The sequence below is a fragment of the Poecilia reticulata genome, chromosome 4, assembly GCF_904066995.2.
Source record: "Poecilia reticulata chromosome 4, P_reticulata-male-v2, whole genome shotgun sequence".
Lineage (NCBI taxonomy): Eukaryota > Metazoa > Chordata > Actinopteri > Cyprinodontiformes > Poeciliidae > Poecilia > Poecilia reticulata.
Window position 1 is genome coordinate 3,395,537 of NC_088833.1, and position 16,007 is coordinate 3,411,543.

General features: G+C 41.6%; 2 protein-coding genes across 15 annotated transcripts in view; both read left to right on the plus strand.

Annotated features, from left to right (window-relative positions):
- LOC145551394 (uncharacterized) overlaps positions 1 to 16,007 on the plus strand; it is a 200,076-nt gene that overhangs the window by 151,197 nt on the left and 32,872 nt on the right. The window lies entirely within an intron of this gene.
- Positions 1,956 to 3,454, plus strand: sox2 (SRY-box transcription factor 2). The gene has a single exon (XM_017304447.2). It carries the CDS (start codon positions 2,461 to 2,463, stop codon positions 3,427 to 3,429), a length of 969 nt encoding a protein of 322 aa, XP_017159936.1. The 5' UTR covers positions 1,956 to 2,460; the 3' UTR covers positions 3,430 to 3,454.

The window sequence follows — 16,007 nt, forward strand, 5'->3', positions numbered from 1 at the left end:
GATTAATGTGAATATTTTTTTTCCGTCTTTCGCGTCGAACTATAATGTATATAAAATGTAATTAATATTAATTTGAGCGCATATTGCGTTACGCCTGAACATAAATTCTAATAAACATCAGACGGTGGGTTTTTATTTGAGTTTTCTGACCACAGGTCCAGTCGGACTGCCTCGTTTCGTTCTGCACGGCCCCTAGTGGCTGCAAATACAACATTATCACCATTTTATCTTTGACTCTTTCGTTATTAACAAATCCATTATCGTTTCATTTTGCTATTATTAATGTTTCTCTGTATTTTTGGCATGTGTGTATTTATATTTGGTCGGGGTAAACTTGCACAGTTTTTGGTGCAACAAGTTAAAAACCTAACCGGGGTCCGTCGCGACTTGAATTAGATTTCAGCTCCAGTGTGTTTTTACTCTCGCCTGCTCTTGTGCCTCCATCAAACCGGGTTTTTGGTGTCGCGCCGCTTGCTGTATGTTTTTGCAGGATCCGTCCTGGACGGTGTGGCCGGGGGTCGCAGGGAGCCGCCCCGCTAGTTTCCCCCGGTTTTTGTCAAGCAGCGGCTTTAATTCGGGATGATTGTGGATGCAGGGGCCATTCCCGCGGTTGGCTGGGGGCCTTGCTTTCAGACAGCAGCAGGGCCCCGCTGTTCCTTTATTATCATAAGCAGATTAGAGGTAGCGGGGAACACACTCAGATGCAGATAGCAGCCGAGCGGCCCATTTCAACCTCGCATCATAATGGACCGAGCTGCATGTGTCGCCCCTCGCTGCCTATTAAGCACAAGATGAATCTTATGTAAGGTGGCCGAGGCCGGCATAATGAGAGCGGGGAGGGGGGCCCGGCCTCCATTTATTATCAAATGACTAAAACAAAAATAATACGTCTTGATCTCTGTGCTTTTATGATTTCATCTGGATGCTGGTGTTCACATGAAATCATGTGTGGTTGGTTCAGCTTTGGTTTGCTGCTGCCGGTAGAATAAAACAAGTTTCGCCTCTGGATGAACATTTTTCAGGTATTTTATTTGAGCCGAGCTGATCTGAGGAGCAGCAGTTGTTTGCAGTTTCGGTTTCGTCCACTAGGCGGCGCTTGTGTCACGCAGCATGGCGCGTTTCTGCGGGATGGAAGCTTCTGAAAACTTTTCCTCTGAATCCACTTACTGCTCTGATTACAACAGAACCAGCTGTTGGATTTTTCTAAATATGTACTTATTTACTCCAAACTCACCAACATGTTTGTTGGAATTAGATCATAATAATAAATCCGCTTTATTTTGAATTATTCCTCACATTTTATTTCTCCTCCCTGCACACTGCCAGCAGCAGCACCAGAGGAAGTGGAAGTGGAGTTGGGTCTTTGTCCGGACAGATGTAGCGACAACATCCCAAACAAAAAAAGCGCTTATTTGTGCTGAGATGAGCCCGTCTGCCTTCTGTGTGTTGGCATTCAACTTGGCTAAACAAAGGAAGAGGAGAGGAGGGGGACGTCTTGGATTACCTTTCCTCTTTTCAACGCTAAAACCAGCCATGGCTTCTTCCTTTCAGCGCTTCGAGTTAACTAACAAAGTTTATTTAAGTGTTGTTGTTTTATCAGGCCTGGAAATGAGGGGAAATAAAACCTTTAAAAAATGAAACAACAGGAGAGACACGAGCCACTGAAAACAAATGAATCCTGACAAATTAATTGAATTATAACTTTTGGTTTAATCGTTACAATCTGAACCATCAGAGGATATTTTTGTCTCTGAATATCTTCTAAACTCCAAGTAAATGGGAAGTTTAAGACATTATTTAATTTGTTTTATTTTGTATATATAAAAAAAGGTCATGTTATACATACATGACCCCGGATAAAAAGTATTTTCAGAAGTGTGGAAAATAGTAAACATGTACTTTATATTGGATGTTGAGGCTGAGAGTGAGAGCGCTTCCTCTGCCGCTTCGGGGCATTTAGGCCCCGCCCATTATGCTAATTAAGGCTCTCATTGGCGCGTCGTGGGGAACGCGCGCTCTGATTGGCCAGGTCGAAGCCATTTATTCTCTGACAGCCCAGTCACATGAATGGTTGTCTATTAACTTGTCCAAAAACTATCTGGAGTTGTCAAGGCTCAGGCGGACAGAGCAGCGAAAAAGTGCAGTTTGTTGATGCTTTTTCCACCAAGCGGGAGAAGTTTTTTGTGGACACGACATCGTGGGGACCTTTTTGGGAAAAGCCTCTCTTGTCACACACACTCACACGCTGACTCTGTGACACACACTCACTCGGTGGGGAAAGGGAGAGAGAAGGGAGAGTGTGTGGAGACGCGACTTGATGCTTGTTTTTGTCCAGAGAAAAGTTGCAGAGAAGATCGACAGGTAACTTTTTCCCTCTCCTGCCTCCGTCTGCCTCCGGCTGCTGGAGTTTGTCTCCTTCCTCTTTTCGGCTCGGAAGCTCCAAACTGAAAGCTGTTCCTCATGTATAACATGATGGAGACTGAACTGAAGCCCCCAGCTCCCCAGACCAACACGGGGGGCACGGGCAACACCAACACCCCGGGGAACGGCCCGAACCAGAAAAACAGCCCGGAGCGGGTCAAGAGACCCATGAATGCGTTCATGGTGTGGTCCCGGGGCCAGAGGAGGAAGATGGCGCAAGAAAACCCCAAAATGCACAACTCCGAAATCAGCAAGAGGCTGGGCGCCGAGTGGAAACTTCTGTCGGAGAGCGAGAAGAGACCGTTCATCGACGAAGCCAAGCGGCTGAGGGCCCTGCACATGAAGGAGCATCCGGATTACAAATACCGGCCCCGGCGGAAAACCAAGACCCTCATGAAGAAGGACAAGTACACCCTGCCCGGCGGGCTGCTGGCCCCTGGAGGAAACGGGATGGGGTCTGGGGTCGGCGTGGGAGTGGGGGCCGGACTGGGCGGTGGGGTGAACCAGCGGATGGACAGCTACGCGGCGCACATGAACGGCTGGACCAACGGCGGCTACGGGATGATGCAGGACCAGCTGAGCTACCAGCACCCGGGGCTGAACGCGCACAACCCGGGCCAGATGCAGTCCATGCACCGCTACGACATGAGCGCCCTGCAGTACAACTCCATGACGAGCTCCCAGAGCTACATGAACGGCTCCCCGACCTACTCCATGTCCTACTCCCAGCAGAGCACGCCGGGGATGACCGCGCTGGGCTCCATGGGGCCCTCCTCGGTGGTCAAGTCCGAGTCCAGCAGCTCCAGCCCGCCCGTCGTCACCTCGTCGTCCCACCGGGCCGCTCCGGGCTGCCAAAGCGGCGACCTGAGGGACATGATCAGCATGTACCTGCCGGGGGCCGAGGTGAGCGACCAGAGCGCCCAGAGCAGGCTACACATGTCCGGGCACTACCAGAGCACCGTGCCCGGGACGACGATCAACGGCACGCTGCCATTAACACACATGTAAGAGAAGAAGAAGAAGAAAAAAACAACCCGAACTTTTATAAGAGAAACTCTGGACTACTTAACGTTGGACTATTTTTGTACAGAAAAATTTCGGGGTGGGAAAAGTTGTATAGAAATCTCCAAGAAAAAGGAAACCGCTCTTTTTTTTCTCTCTTTCATTTAATAAGGAAGCTCTAGAGGAACGGTAGGAGACCCCCTTCACCGCCGGTGAAGTTTGGAAATCTAGAAAGTGGGAGTCGCAATCAAATGTTTTATTATTGCAATCACCTTTTGTACAGTATTTATCAAAGAAACATTACAATCAGATGAAATTGTTAAACTGCAAGAGGTTGCAATTTTTATATAAAGCAACGCCAGTTCTGCAGAAAATATTAAAAGGTGAAAATGGCAGAACTGGGATTATATGATCCTTAATTACTGCAAACATTGGAAAGAAAAGGGACATAAGCAGGTAATACTGTTTTTTTTTTTCTTTAAAGGTCAATATTACTAAACTTTTATTTTTCAATTTTCTTTTACAAAAACATGACACTTTCTTTCCTGTCATAGGTTGTTAATTTATATTTCCGTCTCCCACTTCTCATCTGTTAGAGATATGACGCTTGTGCTCTTTATTTTCTAATTGATTTGTACAGTTTCTGTATATTTACTGTGACATTTTAAGTTTTTATTTCCAAATCCATTCCCGTAGTTGTATTTTTTAAAAGAATTGTGGCCTGTACGCAGAAGCCAACCACTCCATGTATATATTACCGGAACTAATACCATCCTTATAACAGTTACAATTTCAGCTGAGTATATATATTTTTTTTCAATATGCAGTTTGAAAAATGAATAAATTTTTTGAAATTTGGATACTTGAAATTGTTTGAGTTTTGATTTTTCTTTCTCACTCATCACGTGTTGTCATCTGTCTGTCTATGATTTATTTTTATTTTAAAGCAAATTGAGGTTTACTTTTTTTTTCTACTTTAAAACCAGTTTATATTTGCGCTTTTTTTTACCAGCATAAATAACCAACTGCTTCAACATCCACCGTATTTAATGGCCTCATCAGTAAAAGCGGGGAAGATTTTCCATAACCGTTATTTCTCTTCTTCTGTAACACATTTTTCAGAGTTTTGTTGCTGAAGCCGATCAGTTAAACATCTGCATTTTTTTTATATGTTAGCATCGTTTTTAATGTTTAATTTTTCTGCAGATGTTCTGTTGCTATTCTCTGGGCCTGGTTTCGTTCACAGAGCGGTTCCTCTCTCTTCATGCTGTAAACCCCAGAGTTGTCTTAACAGGATAACATTTTAAATTAGCGGTAAATTGAAGGGGAGTCCGCTAAAGAAAAAAAGAAAAAAAAAGACGAAGCCAGGCGGAAAAGCGCCTTTTTCTAATGGCTCCACGCAGATCAGATCCTCCGTTTTTAATTTAATGTTTAGTCAAACTGCTCCTGCTGTTCCGTTAACCCACCAGCACTTTCCTCTGTTTTTATTAAATAAGACGAGGGGAAAAAGTCCTGCAGGCATCTTTATGTCAAGCCGACCCAATAATAATAATAATAATAATAATAATAATAATAATAATAATAATAATCCTTATGATGAGCTAACAGCTCGACCTTAATTTTCCTAACCGTTTTAAATCTGGGGGGAGTGTGTCAGCCTGTGTGTGTGTGTGTGTGTGTGTGTGTGTGTGTGTGTGTGTGTGTGTGTGTGTGTGTGTGTGTGTGTGTGTGTGTGTGTGTGAGGTAGATTAGGGCCGTTGTGTCTTTGCAGGCTTGGTCCCTGGGGGAGCGGCAGATGAATATTTGAAGAGGCCACTCGGTATTTATCCGTCTCCTCCTCAGTCTCTCAGGCGGACTTTGAAGAGGTCAGGGGATCGTTGCTTGGCCCATTAATTATTGATCCGAACAGCTGAATTGCTTGTAATAGCCGAGAAGGCCGCTGATAAACAATTTGTTTCTAAAAGGTCGCAGTGGACGCGTTAAACTCCCTCCTGTTTTTTCTTTTTTGTTACGTTTTATTCCCATGAACGCTGGGGCCCTGCAGGCCCCGAGGCCCCGTAAAATTAATCATTTCTCTCCCTGTATCAGCTCTGCAGCTTTGATGTGATGGAAAAAGGCTTTTTGAACACGTGGAGCGCTTGATGTATTTTTCAAAGCTGAAACAACGTGTTGGTGACACCTGAAGAGAAACTCAGCGAGCTTTAAAAAGCTGAGAAACTCAATGTGTCATTAACGCAAACTGAAGAAAACGATTTCATTTGTTCTTTTCCACTAATAATTCACAGTTTGCGCTCTTTGTTTTCCTTTCAAATTGAGGATATTTTAATTAAAAAAAAGGGAGAATGATAAATATACAAGAGGCAAAAATGTAATAGTAAACATTACCCCACATTTGTTTTGTGAAAAAAGCTTGGAGTCCACAAGGCGCCTTGTTCAAACATTAAATAAAGGCGCCGCCAGCCTGAGTGAGCAAACAGGCGATGGACGGAATGAAAAGTCCCAGAAAATCTAATCAAATCTGATCGAAAGGTCGAATGTGGCGAAGATAAAACAAGTTAAAGCAGAAAAACGTCGTTTCACATCCATCCATCCATCCATCCATCCATCCATCCATCCATCCATCCATCCATCCATCCATCCATCCATCCATCCATCCATCCATCCGTTTCTCGCGTGCAGTCTGGCGGCCGCAGCTCGAGGCTATTTGGTCTGCAACAGGTGGTGAGCGCGCGCCACGTTCCCCTCATTTTACCTCCCAGATTAAAACAACAACAGAACAAAACTCCCTCCAGATGTTATCTGCTGGCTGCGAAACACCGACACGATTAATGACAAACGCGTTCATCTGTTTTTATTATTATTTTAATTATTTCTGCGCGTGAAAAGAAGCAGAAAAATGACTTAGATGTGAATTTTTATTTCCGACTAAAATCTCTATTGCTGCAGAAAAGTCTGGTAAAAAAGTAAAAAACTCTTTAAATCCATCAGAACACGGTTGGTTCGTTTATGGGCCACTGGATCTTTCCATCAAATCCGTTATTGTCTGTGTTTGTTGTTGGGATTAGATGATTTTTTCTTTCTTTAAATTAGGTCAAATGACCCGACTGCACGCGCGCGCGCACACACGAAACAATACGACCTTTGCGGCTCCTAATCCCACGAGAGCCACTTTCCTTTTTTACCACGGCGCGCCTGATGATGATGATGATGATGATGATGATGATGATGATGATTGGGGAGGGGGCTGGTCATGACGTCACCTACACATTAAACTCTCCCTCCGTTTCTTGCTGGTTCACACCAACTTTGGTTTGAGTTGTAAACTCTAGCAGAACCTTTAGGTTCGGTCCAGCTGAGGTTCGGTCCAGCTGAGGTTCGGTCCAGCTGAGGTGAAGCTGAAGTGAAGCTGCTCCACCCGTGGAGGCGAAACGTGACGCGGAATCAATTAATTCTCAAAATTCAGAGATTTCTGTTCAGATCGGAGCAGAGCAGAATGGATGAATAGCAAAACGGTCAGAGTTTCAGCTGTGTGTGTGTGTGTGTGTGTGTGTGTGTGTGTGTGTGTGTGTGTGTGTGTGTGTGTGTGTGTGTGTGTGTGTGTGTGTGTGTGTGTGTGTGTGTGTGTGGAGCAGAGAGGGACTGAATGGCAGCCAGTAGCCTGCTGATCTAGCGCAGGTGCAGGGAAGGGAAGCGGGTGGTGTGTGTGAGAGAGAGAGAGAGAGAGGAGATGGTGTGTGTGTCTTCTACAGTAACCCCCCCCCCCCCCCCACACACACACACACACACACTCTTTCTCACTCACACACGCGCGCACGCGCACTTTCCCCCTTTGAAAAGGACCACACACTGACACGGACCATCATGCCATCAGCGGCTCCCGGCTCTCGGCCCGCAGCCTCAGAGGGCTCGAGCCCTCCGCCCCCCCCCCCCCTCTTTCACCCCCCTCCCCCCACGTCCACGTCACCAGCGACCCCAGCTCCGTTTATCATTTCTGCTCATTGATGCTGACAGCTTTATAGAGCGCCATCATTGCAGGAATGCGCAGTTCGCCGCGGACCACAACTCCACGAAACAAAAGCGAAAACTCTTGTTTGTCCAGCTTTACTGTAACTGCAGCTCGTGTTTATTCATTTTTTATTATTATTTTGCTCTCAGATTCCTCAAAATAATAGAAAATAGGGATCTTAAAAACGAAAAATGCGTCACAAAATCCAGCTCGACGTCTGGAAAGACTGACTGCGTAAAATGTTCCGATTTGGATGCGAATCTGCCAGTTTATGGGAACAAAAGTAGATTTTAAGTTGCAAAGAGTTTCTAAAACTTTTTCTACTCGCATGGTTCCTTTTTTTAATGCAGCCTAATTTGTCCCTGCTTGACCCTGGAGAGTCAGAGGAGCATTCAGGGGTTTTAATGTGAAATTTTGGTAAAGAAAAAAACAAAAAAATTTAATGTCCCGTTTGGTTTGATCAGAAGAATAAACCTGAACACTTTTAGTTCATTTAACCTTCAACCGAATCAGAACAGAATTCAAGTTTCAAACTGAACTTTCTTCTTCTTCTCTTACGTTTTTTCCTGCTTGCGCGTTTTTATTTATCACGGCGCTTCCAGCCGTCAGATTCCTGCGTGCAGATTCATTTCCGCCATTGTCAGAGATGTAAAACCCGAGTGTCATTGTGCGCATTGTCTTATAACAAATTCGAGTTAATACAGCCATAATGATAGTATAACGGCGCGCTAATTGGCCTTTTTTGCTTCACAACAATGCAACCAGATCAACATCTCTTTATTATTTAATAACGTCAAACGCTTGGCTGGCTGGGAGCTGCTGAGCCCTGCTGGCTGCAGCAGCCAGGAGGGCTCAGCAGCTCACAGCCTGGAGGTTCACACTGTACTGGTCCAGACTAATAATAATAATAATAATAATAATAATAATAATAATAATAGCTTTGCTTCTGCTGGCTGCTTGATGCAACAGGTGATTGTGCAGCTCGAGTTGGAGCCTCAAATGAAACTCCACTGATCTGATCTGAAGGTCTTTTGCTCTCCAAAGTGACTTAGTTTTAGTTTTAGTGTTTATGATGCATCGTTTCATCTCAGAAGACAAAAACTGAAACTTTATAATTAGGCCGAATTTATAATTAGGCTGTTTTTTCCCAATGATTCTCTCCTTTAGAGTCATAAACTGCAAAAACACAAAATCTAACCGAGAATATTTGGTCTGTTTTTTAGTGCAAATAAATTATCACATTTAAAATAAGACAAAACTGACTTACAAGAAACTTTTCAGCAAGTTATGGGAGATTGTTTTAGGTCAACAATTCCTTTAAATTGACATTTTTTACATTATATAGAAGTGAAATATAATCTACCAATGGAACATGAACTTTTTATCAACATTAAGGAATTATTGACCTAAAATAAGCTCCTATATGTTGCTGTAAGTTAGTTTTGTTTTATTTCAAGTGTTCTGAGATATTTAAATAGAACTAAACAGAAATACTTGGTAAGATTTTATGTTTTTACAGTGTTTGTTCTGTGTTTATTGCCTCACTGTGTGAGAAATGATGTTAAACAGACACATTCTGACAATCTGACATGTCAATCTAGGAATACTTTGCACAATTACAACTTTTTATTTTTACATTTATTTCTTTTAAATCCTAAAAAGAGCCAAACTTGAAGAATTTCAAACTCTTAAATCCAGTCCGTATTGTTTTATTTAGACCTGTACTCAGCATGCTGGTGAGGTGAAAGTGAATAAAAATAAAAAGAGTGATAGCTGGGACTCATTAAACATGTCGATGCTGTTTGGGGCTCCAGGTTGACTCAGTTTCCTTATGCTTTGGGCCGGCTTTGCTTCCAGCCAGGCGACTCCAGGAGCCTGGATGCGAGTGAAAAACGACCGTAGCTGCAGCGCAGAGCGTTTCCTGCCTTAAACTCTCGCTGCCTGCAGATTTTGAAGCGTCTCGACTCATCTGACTGCAGCTTTGATTTTTTTTTTTCTTTCTGCACAGTGACTCGTTGAATGAGGGGAATTAGAGTTTTATTCTTAAATAGAAGAAAACTGTATTTGGTATAAATACAAAATCTTACTGAGTGTTTTAATCTAGTTTCTAGTGTATCTAATGCAGTTGAAATAAGACAAAACTGACTTTTCATAGGAGCTTATTTTAGGTCAGTGGTTCCTTAATATTGATGAAAGTAATGAAAATAATCTGCCAGTGGAACAAACTCTTCTTCATCAATATGAAGGAATTATTGATGTAAAACTGGGGTGTCCAAAGTGTGGCCCGAGGGCCATTTGTGGCCCTTGAAATGATTTTGTTCAAGAATGGTAAAAATTTGGCCTAGAAAAAAATAATTGATGACCCAAATAATTTGGTCTGTTTTTGTTTTAGAAGGCAAAAGTTTAGAGACTTTTTTATGTTCTGGATCCTCAGATTTCATAAAAGTTGTGTTTATTGTTGAGCAGTTAAAACTAAAACAGAAAAAAAGATGACAGGAAACTTATTTTTGAATTTTTCTGAACATGTGCCCCACCAGCAGATGAAGTTTTCCAGTTTTGGCTCCACAGGCAAAAAGGTTTGTCAATCAGTGACGTAAAACAAGCTTCTTGTATGTTACCTCAAGTGTATTAAGATATTTATACTAGAAACTAGAGCATATATTTCTGCAGTGTATGTTTGTCAGAACCATCAAATGGTGAAATAAAACTATAGCCACTTATAAAATATGAGGTGATTTTCATTCTTAGCTGCCAAAAATAAAAGTTTCTCCATCCTGGATTGTGTCAGCAGGTGTTGGGAACCAGCTGATATAATTTCACATGTAAGCAGTTTGCCTGTCTGAGCTGGAGCTGCTTCTTCTGCGATCAGGGACTCTTTGATATGGAGGGCTGTTGAGCTGATGGGACTGAATCATCATTAACAAGCCAGCAGACACAGGAACCCCCCCTCTGCTCTCTGGTCTCATTTCCCAGCATAGACACTAACCTCTTTCACTCTGTCATCAGCCTGACTCTCTCCCTCCACCGACTCCGGCGTAAAACAGCGCAGTCCATTGTTCGCAGCCTCCCTCCCCCCGCCTGGCCCCCGACCCAACTGTTGACCAACAACTCCATTCGCACATTAAATCGGGGGAGGAGGGCCGGCCGGCGCTGCCTGTCCTATTTTGGAATATGACACAGTCAGGGATGCATGCAGGCTGGGAAAGAAGCGGCTCAAAAGGGATGAGAAGGTGTAGCGCTGTGAGAGGGGGCCCAAAGTGCGGTTTGGGGGCCATTTGAGGTCCTTGGAGTTGTTTTTTGCGGCCGCCTGGGTGCAGTTTAGAAATGGTGTAAATGGGACTCCAGCAAACGGAGCAGATGGAGATGGAGAGTTTTATTTTTGTTTTGTGTGAGATTTTCAATTATGAATTTATATCTTAGAGGGACATTATTGTTATTGTTGTTGTAATAAACTTTATTTATAAAGGGACAATGTTCAGCTGAATCATAAATGTCGTCATTTATTCTGTAATCTGAACCAGATTGTAGCAAAAGCTAATTTGCATCTGCAGCCAATCGACAGATTATAAAACTGGATATACAATAAAATAACGAGATAAAACTGAAAATATAACTCTACAAATTGCTTTCTAATCACAATATTGAATGTTTTCCAGGCACATGGTGCCATGTTACAGCATTTTATACCCTCAGTTGTTAGAAAAATGCTATATATATAAATTATGACTTAAAAGAAATTTTACTTACTGATTCAAAGCCTTGATTTTGAGACTCTGTCTCTTTAAATCTGAAGCTCCGCCTTCAGGAAGTCAACATGGCTCCTCTATTAACCCTTTCACAATGTTTTTACCACTGAGCAGCAGCTCCTGTAATGAGCTCAGCTGTTCCACCGGGTGTTTGCTAATCGCTGCTGGCTAGTCTGAAGGAGAAACTTCAGCGTCTTGAGGGCGGGGCTAGGTCCACCCAGGCGTTTTGAACAGCTGAATGGTTGCCATGGAGATTAAAAGATTTCTCAAACATTCATGAAAGAATCAAAGCAACGCTGCAGGTTTGTTTTTGATGATAGAATAACATTATAACATGATTTCATTAAAATATCACATCCTCATTTGTTGCTCAGCAGTTAAAATGAAGAAAAATCTGATTATTTTTGCATTTTTAACTAAAATATTTTAACAAACTTGAAGGTTTTTAGCAAAGAAATAACAAAAACGGTTACATTAAACATTGGTTTGCGAATGCACAAATATACAAAAATACATTCTGTGTTAGTGGAGCTAATTAAATTAGCTATGCTGGTTTAGTCAACCGCTGTTTCCTGTGGTTCTTCCCAGAATGGATTTATAATACAGAACAATGTCAGAGACGTGTGACTGACATCAGAGTCACTGTGAGCATTAATATGATTTCTGACTCACAGCAGTAACATGTTCTGCCCTTATTACAAAAAATAATAACTTTGCGCAACACGGATGAGCAAAACGTCTAAGAATCAGCAAGAATTGAACCGATTTAGTTACATAAGCAGATTTGATCGACTTATTTAGGTTTTAGCTGGTTAAATTCAAACAACCAGATAAATGAAAGATACAGAAACTTAAATGGAAATTTTATTGGTTAAATGTTTTAGGTACGGATGGCTCACATTTCAAAATAAAAGCATCACTACTGATGAGAACAGTCATGTCTGGATGTTTTTACACCAGCACAAATATACAAGATAAAAACAGGAGTTCATATTCTAACGCCTATAAACAACAAATAAAATGTTTACATACATAAAAAGTTTACTCAAAGATGTTTAATATGGTTCAAAGACAAAGCATTATGCTGTTAGATTGTTTAAATTGTCTTAAATCCCAAACTGTTCTGATTTAACACATTTCATTTGTTAATACACTGTAAAACCAGAGGAGTAAATTCAACTTTGCACTTTTGTCGAAACTGAAACGTCAGATAAAACATTTTTAAATTGAGTACAAGCATTGTTTGATTTTGAATTATTAATGTAAATGACGTTACCTTGAATCATTTATAAAACATAAAGTCAGGTGTTTCCTGTTTACTAATGTTACATTTTACCCTCCATAGAAATAATCCCAACATTTAACGTGAATTGATTTATTGTGACAGGTCTAGTTATACCCACTCAGCCGCCAATTATAGCACCAATGGAAATCTTTCATTTTTACATATTCAAACATTGTTTTGGTTTGTTATTATTAATGATTTATGGAATTTGACCTAAAATCAAACACTTTATTGTTTACAGTGAAAATACACCAAAAGGAAGCAAAAGTACAAAAAAACCCAGATTTTCAACTAAACCTTTGGTTTATGTTTTACACATTCAAACCTAATTTGATCATAATAGATTCATGTTGTGAATTTCTTTGTGTGCTAATCTGCGTTACTTAAACGTCTGAGTGTGAGCTGTACTTCCTGTAGAGCTGCAGACGAGACGTTTCAGGGTTTCTAAGGGCAGGCCTGCATTACGGCGTGTCAGGAGTTCAGATACTGTGTGTAGCTGACATGAAGATGACACACACACACACACACACACACACACACACACACACACACACACACACACACACACACACACACACACACACACACACACACTGAAATGATGTACAGATCTTCCCCGTGTTCAGAGCTACAAAGGAAACATCCTTATCGTTGAAATATGCGACCCAGTGTTTGTATGATTGAATTTCAGATGTTACAGACTCACAACCCAAAATGCTGCTAGTTTACTTAAGGTGCAGCTGATAAGGTTCATATTTTTAACATTTTATGTAACATCTTTCTTTTAAAAGTGATACAAAATGTATAAAACTTCTGTAATATGACGTGTTTGTAAAAGTAATCTGACTTCAGGAAGAATAGCTGATGATGCTAATGGGGATAAACACGTAAACAAATTCTCCATCACAGAATAAATTTATATTTATGTTGTTTTTTTAATAGAAGTTGTAATAAATGAGTTCATAATGCATCATAAAATCAGACGCCATGTTTTGCAGATGATCCTGTGTTTTACGTTGTAATCTAAGCCTGAGCTTCACATTTGATGATTCACGTTTAGACGCGGCGGCGGCTGTGTGTCAAACGGTAAAGACGTCGTAATGGAGCGTGACCTCGTGAACCTCGTAGGGCTGCGTGTGTGTCGAGCGTTTACGGCTCATGAAAACCTGCCCGCTGACGTGAAATCCTCCGTTTTCACGTCGGCTCTGCCCTTTTCTCTGTCACCTGAAAAATAAGGAAAGAGTCGTTCTTGTTGACTGCAGCGCAGATTTCGATTGATTGCATCAGTCACTATCGGCCGTTCTGGTGACTTTGAGGTCTGTGTGTGTGTGTGTGTGTGTGTGTGTGTGTGTGTGTGTGTGTGTGTGTGTGTGTGTGTGTGTGTGTGTGTGTGTGTGTGTGTGTGAGAGAGACAGAAGCTGTTGTTGAATGGAAGAGTGGCCTCTTTCAGTGTGTCCCCTCAGGGCCAGCGGGGACAGATAATCAGACAGGACAGTCACAGAGGGACAGAGGGACGGACGGACAGACGCTCCACACTGGAGCTGCTTCTTTCTCGCTCTGAGGCTCATTTTTCACTCATTTCAAAAGGACGTTTGTACAGAACAGGATCAGGACCACCGGGTGGGTGGGGGAGATAAAAATGTACGTTTTTATCAGAATTACATTTTAAAATTCTGACTTTCATCTCAGATTTTAGACTTTTTTTCTCAGAATTCTGACATTAAAGTTTAATTGATAAACTGTAAATCCTCTTCCGTACGTTTTTTTTTTACTCTTCATGAACTAAATTCACTTCTGTGAGATTTTATATCTAAACCTTCAGAGCAGTGTCTTTTCATATCAGCCTAACTCATCAGTTGGATTAGATTAGATTAGATTAGACACTGTTTCACTCGTCTTTAAGTAAATCTGCTTGGAAATTTGAGATGTCCAAAATAATTTATTTGTTGTTTCTCAACTGAAAGGTTTAGACGAGCAATTACTCAGAGTGAGAAGCTGATCAGTCGTCCTGTGATGTCATCAAACTTAAAAACTCACAAAGCAGAATTTGATTTTTCTTCAACGTTCCTTTTTTAGCTTTCTAGTTTGTGAAATGCTGTTGTAAAAAGTTATACTTCTTTACCCAGCTGTCAGCATGGACATTTACAAAAATTTGTACTTTCAGCAGCTGTACAGTTTTCTGCTGTTTTTTTAAATCACCCAGTCGGTTTTTGGTAATAAGTTCATGTTTGTTGGTCTCTGGAAAATGAGCCATTTCAAAATGTAATGTCACAAATCAACAGGCGCTGCCCCGTTACCTAGCAACCCCAGCAAACCTCAGCCTGTTACCTAGCAACTCCAGCTAAGCTCCAACACATTTGGTGAGCTGGTTTTACCGCTGTGTACGCGTTGTACAATGGCTGCTGGAAAAGACAGAGTTTTGTTGTTTAACACTTGCTGCATTCTTGTTGGTTGGGCAGGAGGCTCCACTTCTGCTTTTCAAGGACGTGTGGTTGTATAATTTTGCATCTGTGTGCAACCATTTTCACGTTGAGTTGGTTAAGCAGCTACTTATTTGGATTTAAAGTGACAGAGGTCTTAAAATAGACAAAAATCTTGTCATTTAAGAATGATTTTGTTAAAAAGAAAAGTAATAAACATGTTAGGACACATCCCGACATGTTCAAGGGAGCATGTTGGGATGCTCCCTTGAACATGGGAGCATCCCTATATTTAGTCAGTTTAAATATATATATATACAACTAGATAGTTTGTTAGTTGCAAAACATCATCGCTGGAAGTTTCCATCACTGCTTCTCTGATTAACCCTCTGTATGTCTGGGTGTGTGTGTGTGTGTGTGTATTGCAAGTAGAGAGCCACATGGTAAATATAGGGCAAGTGCAGAAAGCGGGCCGGGTTCGGGTTGGGCTGGGCTGGGCAGGTCAGTGCTGCAGCATTTGATTGTAAATAAGAGAGGAGTCAGTTCACACGCCGATCAGGTGACTGCCGGGAACAAGTGAGCCATTTGAATCAGGTGGCTATCTCCCTATCTGAGAGATCAGAGCCCTGTCACCCACTCACACACACACACACGCACACACACACACACACACACACACACACACACACACACACACACACACACACACACACACACACACACACACACATGCAGACGAGTGAAATGACATGTCCCTCCCTGCTGGCTGTAAGGGCAGAAAAAAGTGGCTGGATGAGATTTCACTGTCTCACGTTGGGAGAGGAACCAAGAGGGAAGGAAAGGAGACGGCGTAACACCTGGGAGTGTTTCCTCATCTGCTCAGCTTACTTCAGTGCTTTGGCAGTAAAAAGTAAATTAAAAGTGAAAAAATTATTAATTTTACAGTTTTAGAGTTCAAGGATGTATTAAAAACTGAAATTACTGAATAAATAATATTAATGAACAAAACTGGTGCAAAAACAGAATTATTCATGTATAAGGAAGTTAACTGTTCATTTTTATTGATTCTTGAATAAAATTATGAATAATAGACCAAATAAAATGGCAAGAATAAAGTCAAAGTAATT

Bases quoted from the DNA above. Each gene is read 5' to 3' on its own strand.
- sox2 (XM_017304447.2), top strand. From the start codon at position 2,461: ATGTATAACATGATGGAGACTGAACTGAAGCCCCCAGCTCCCCAGACC.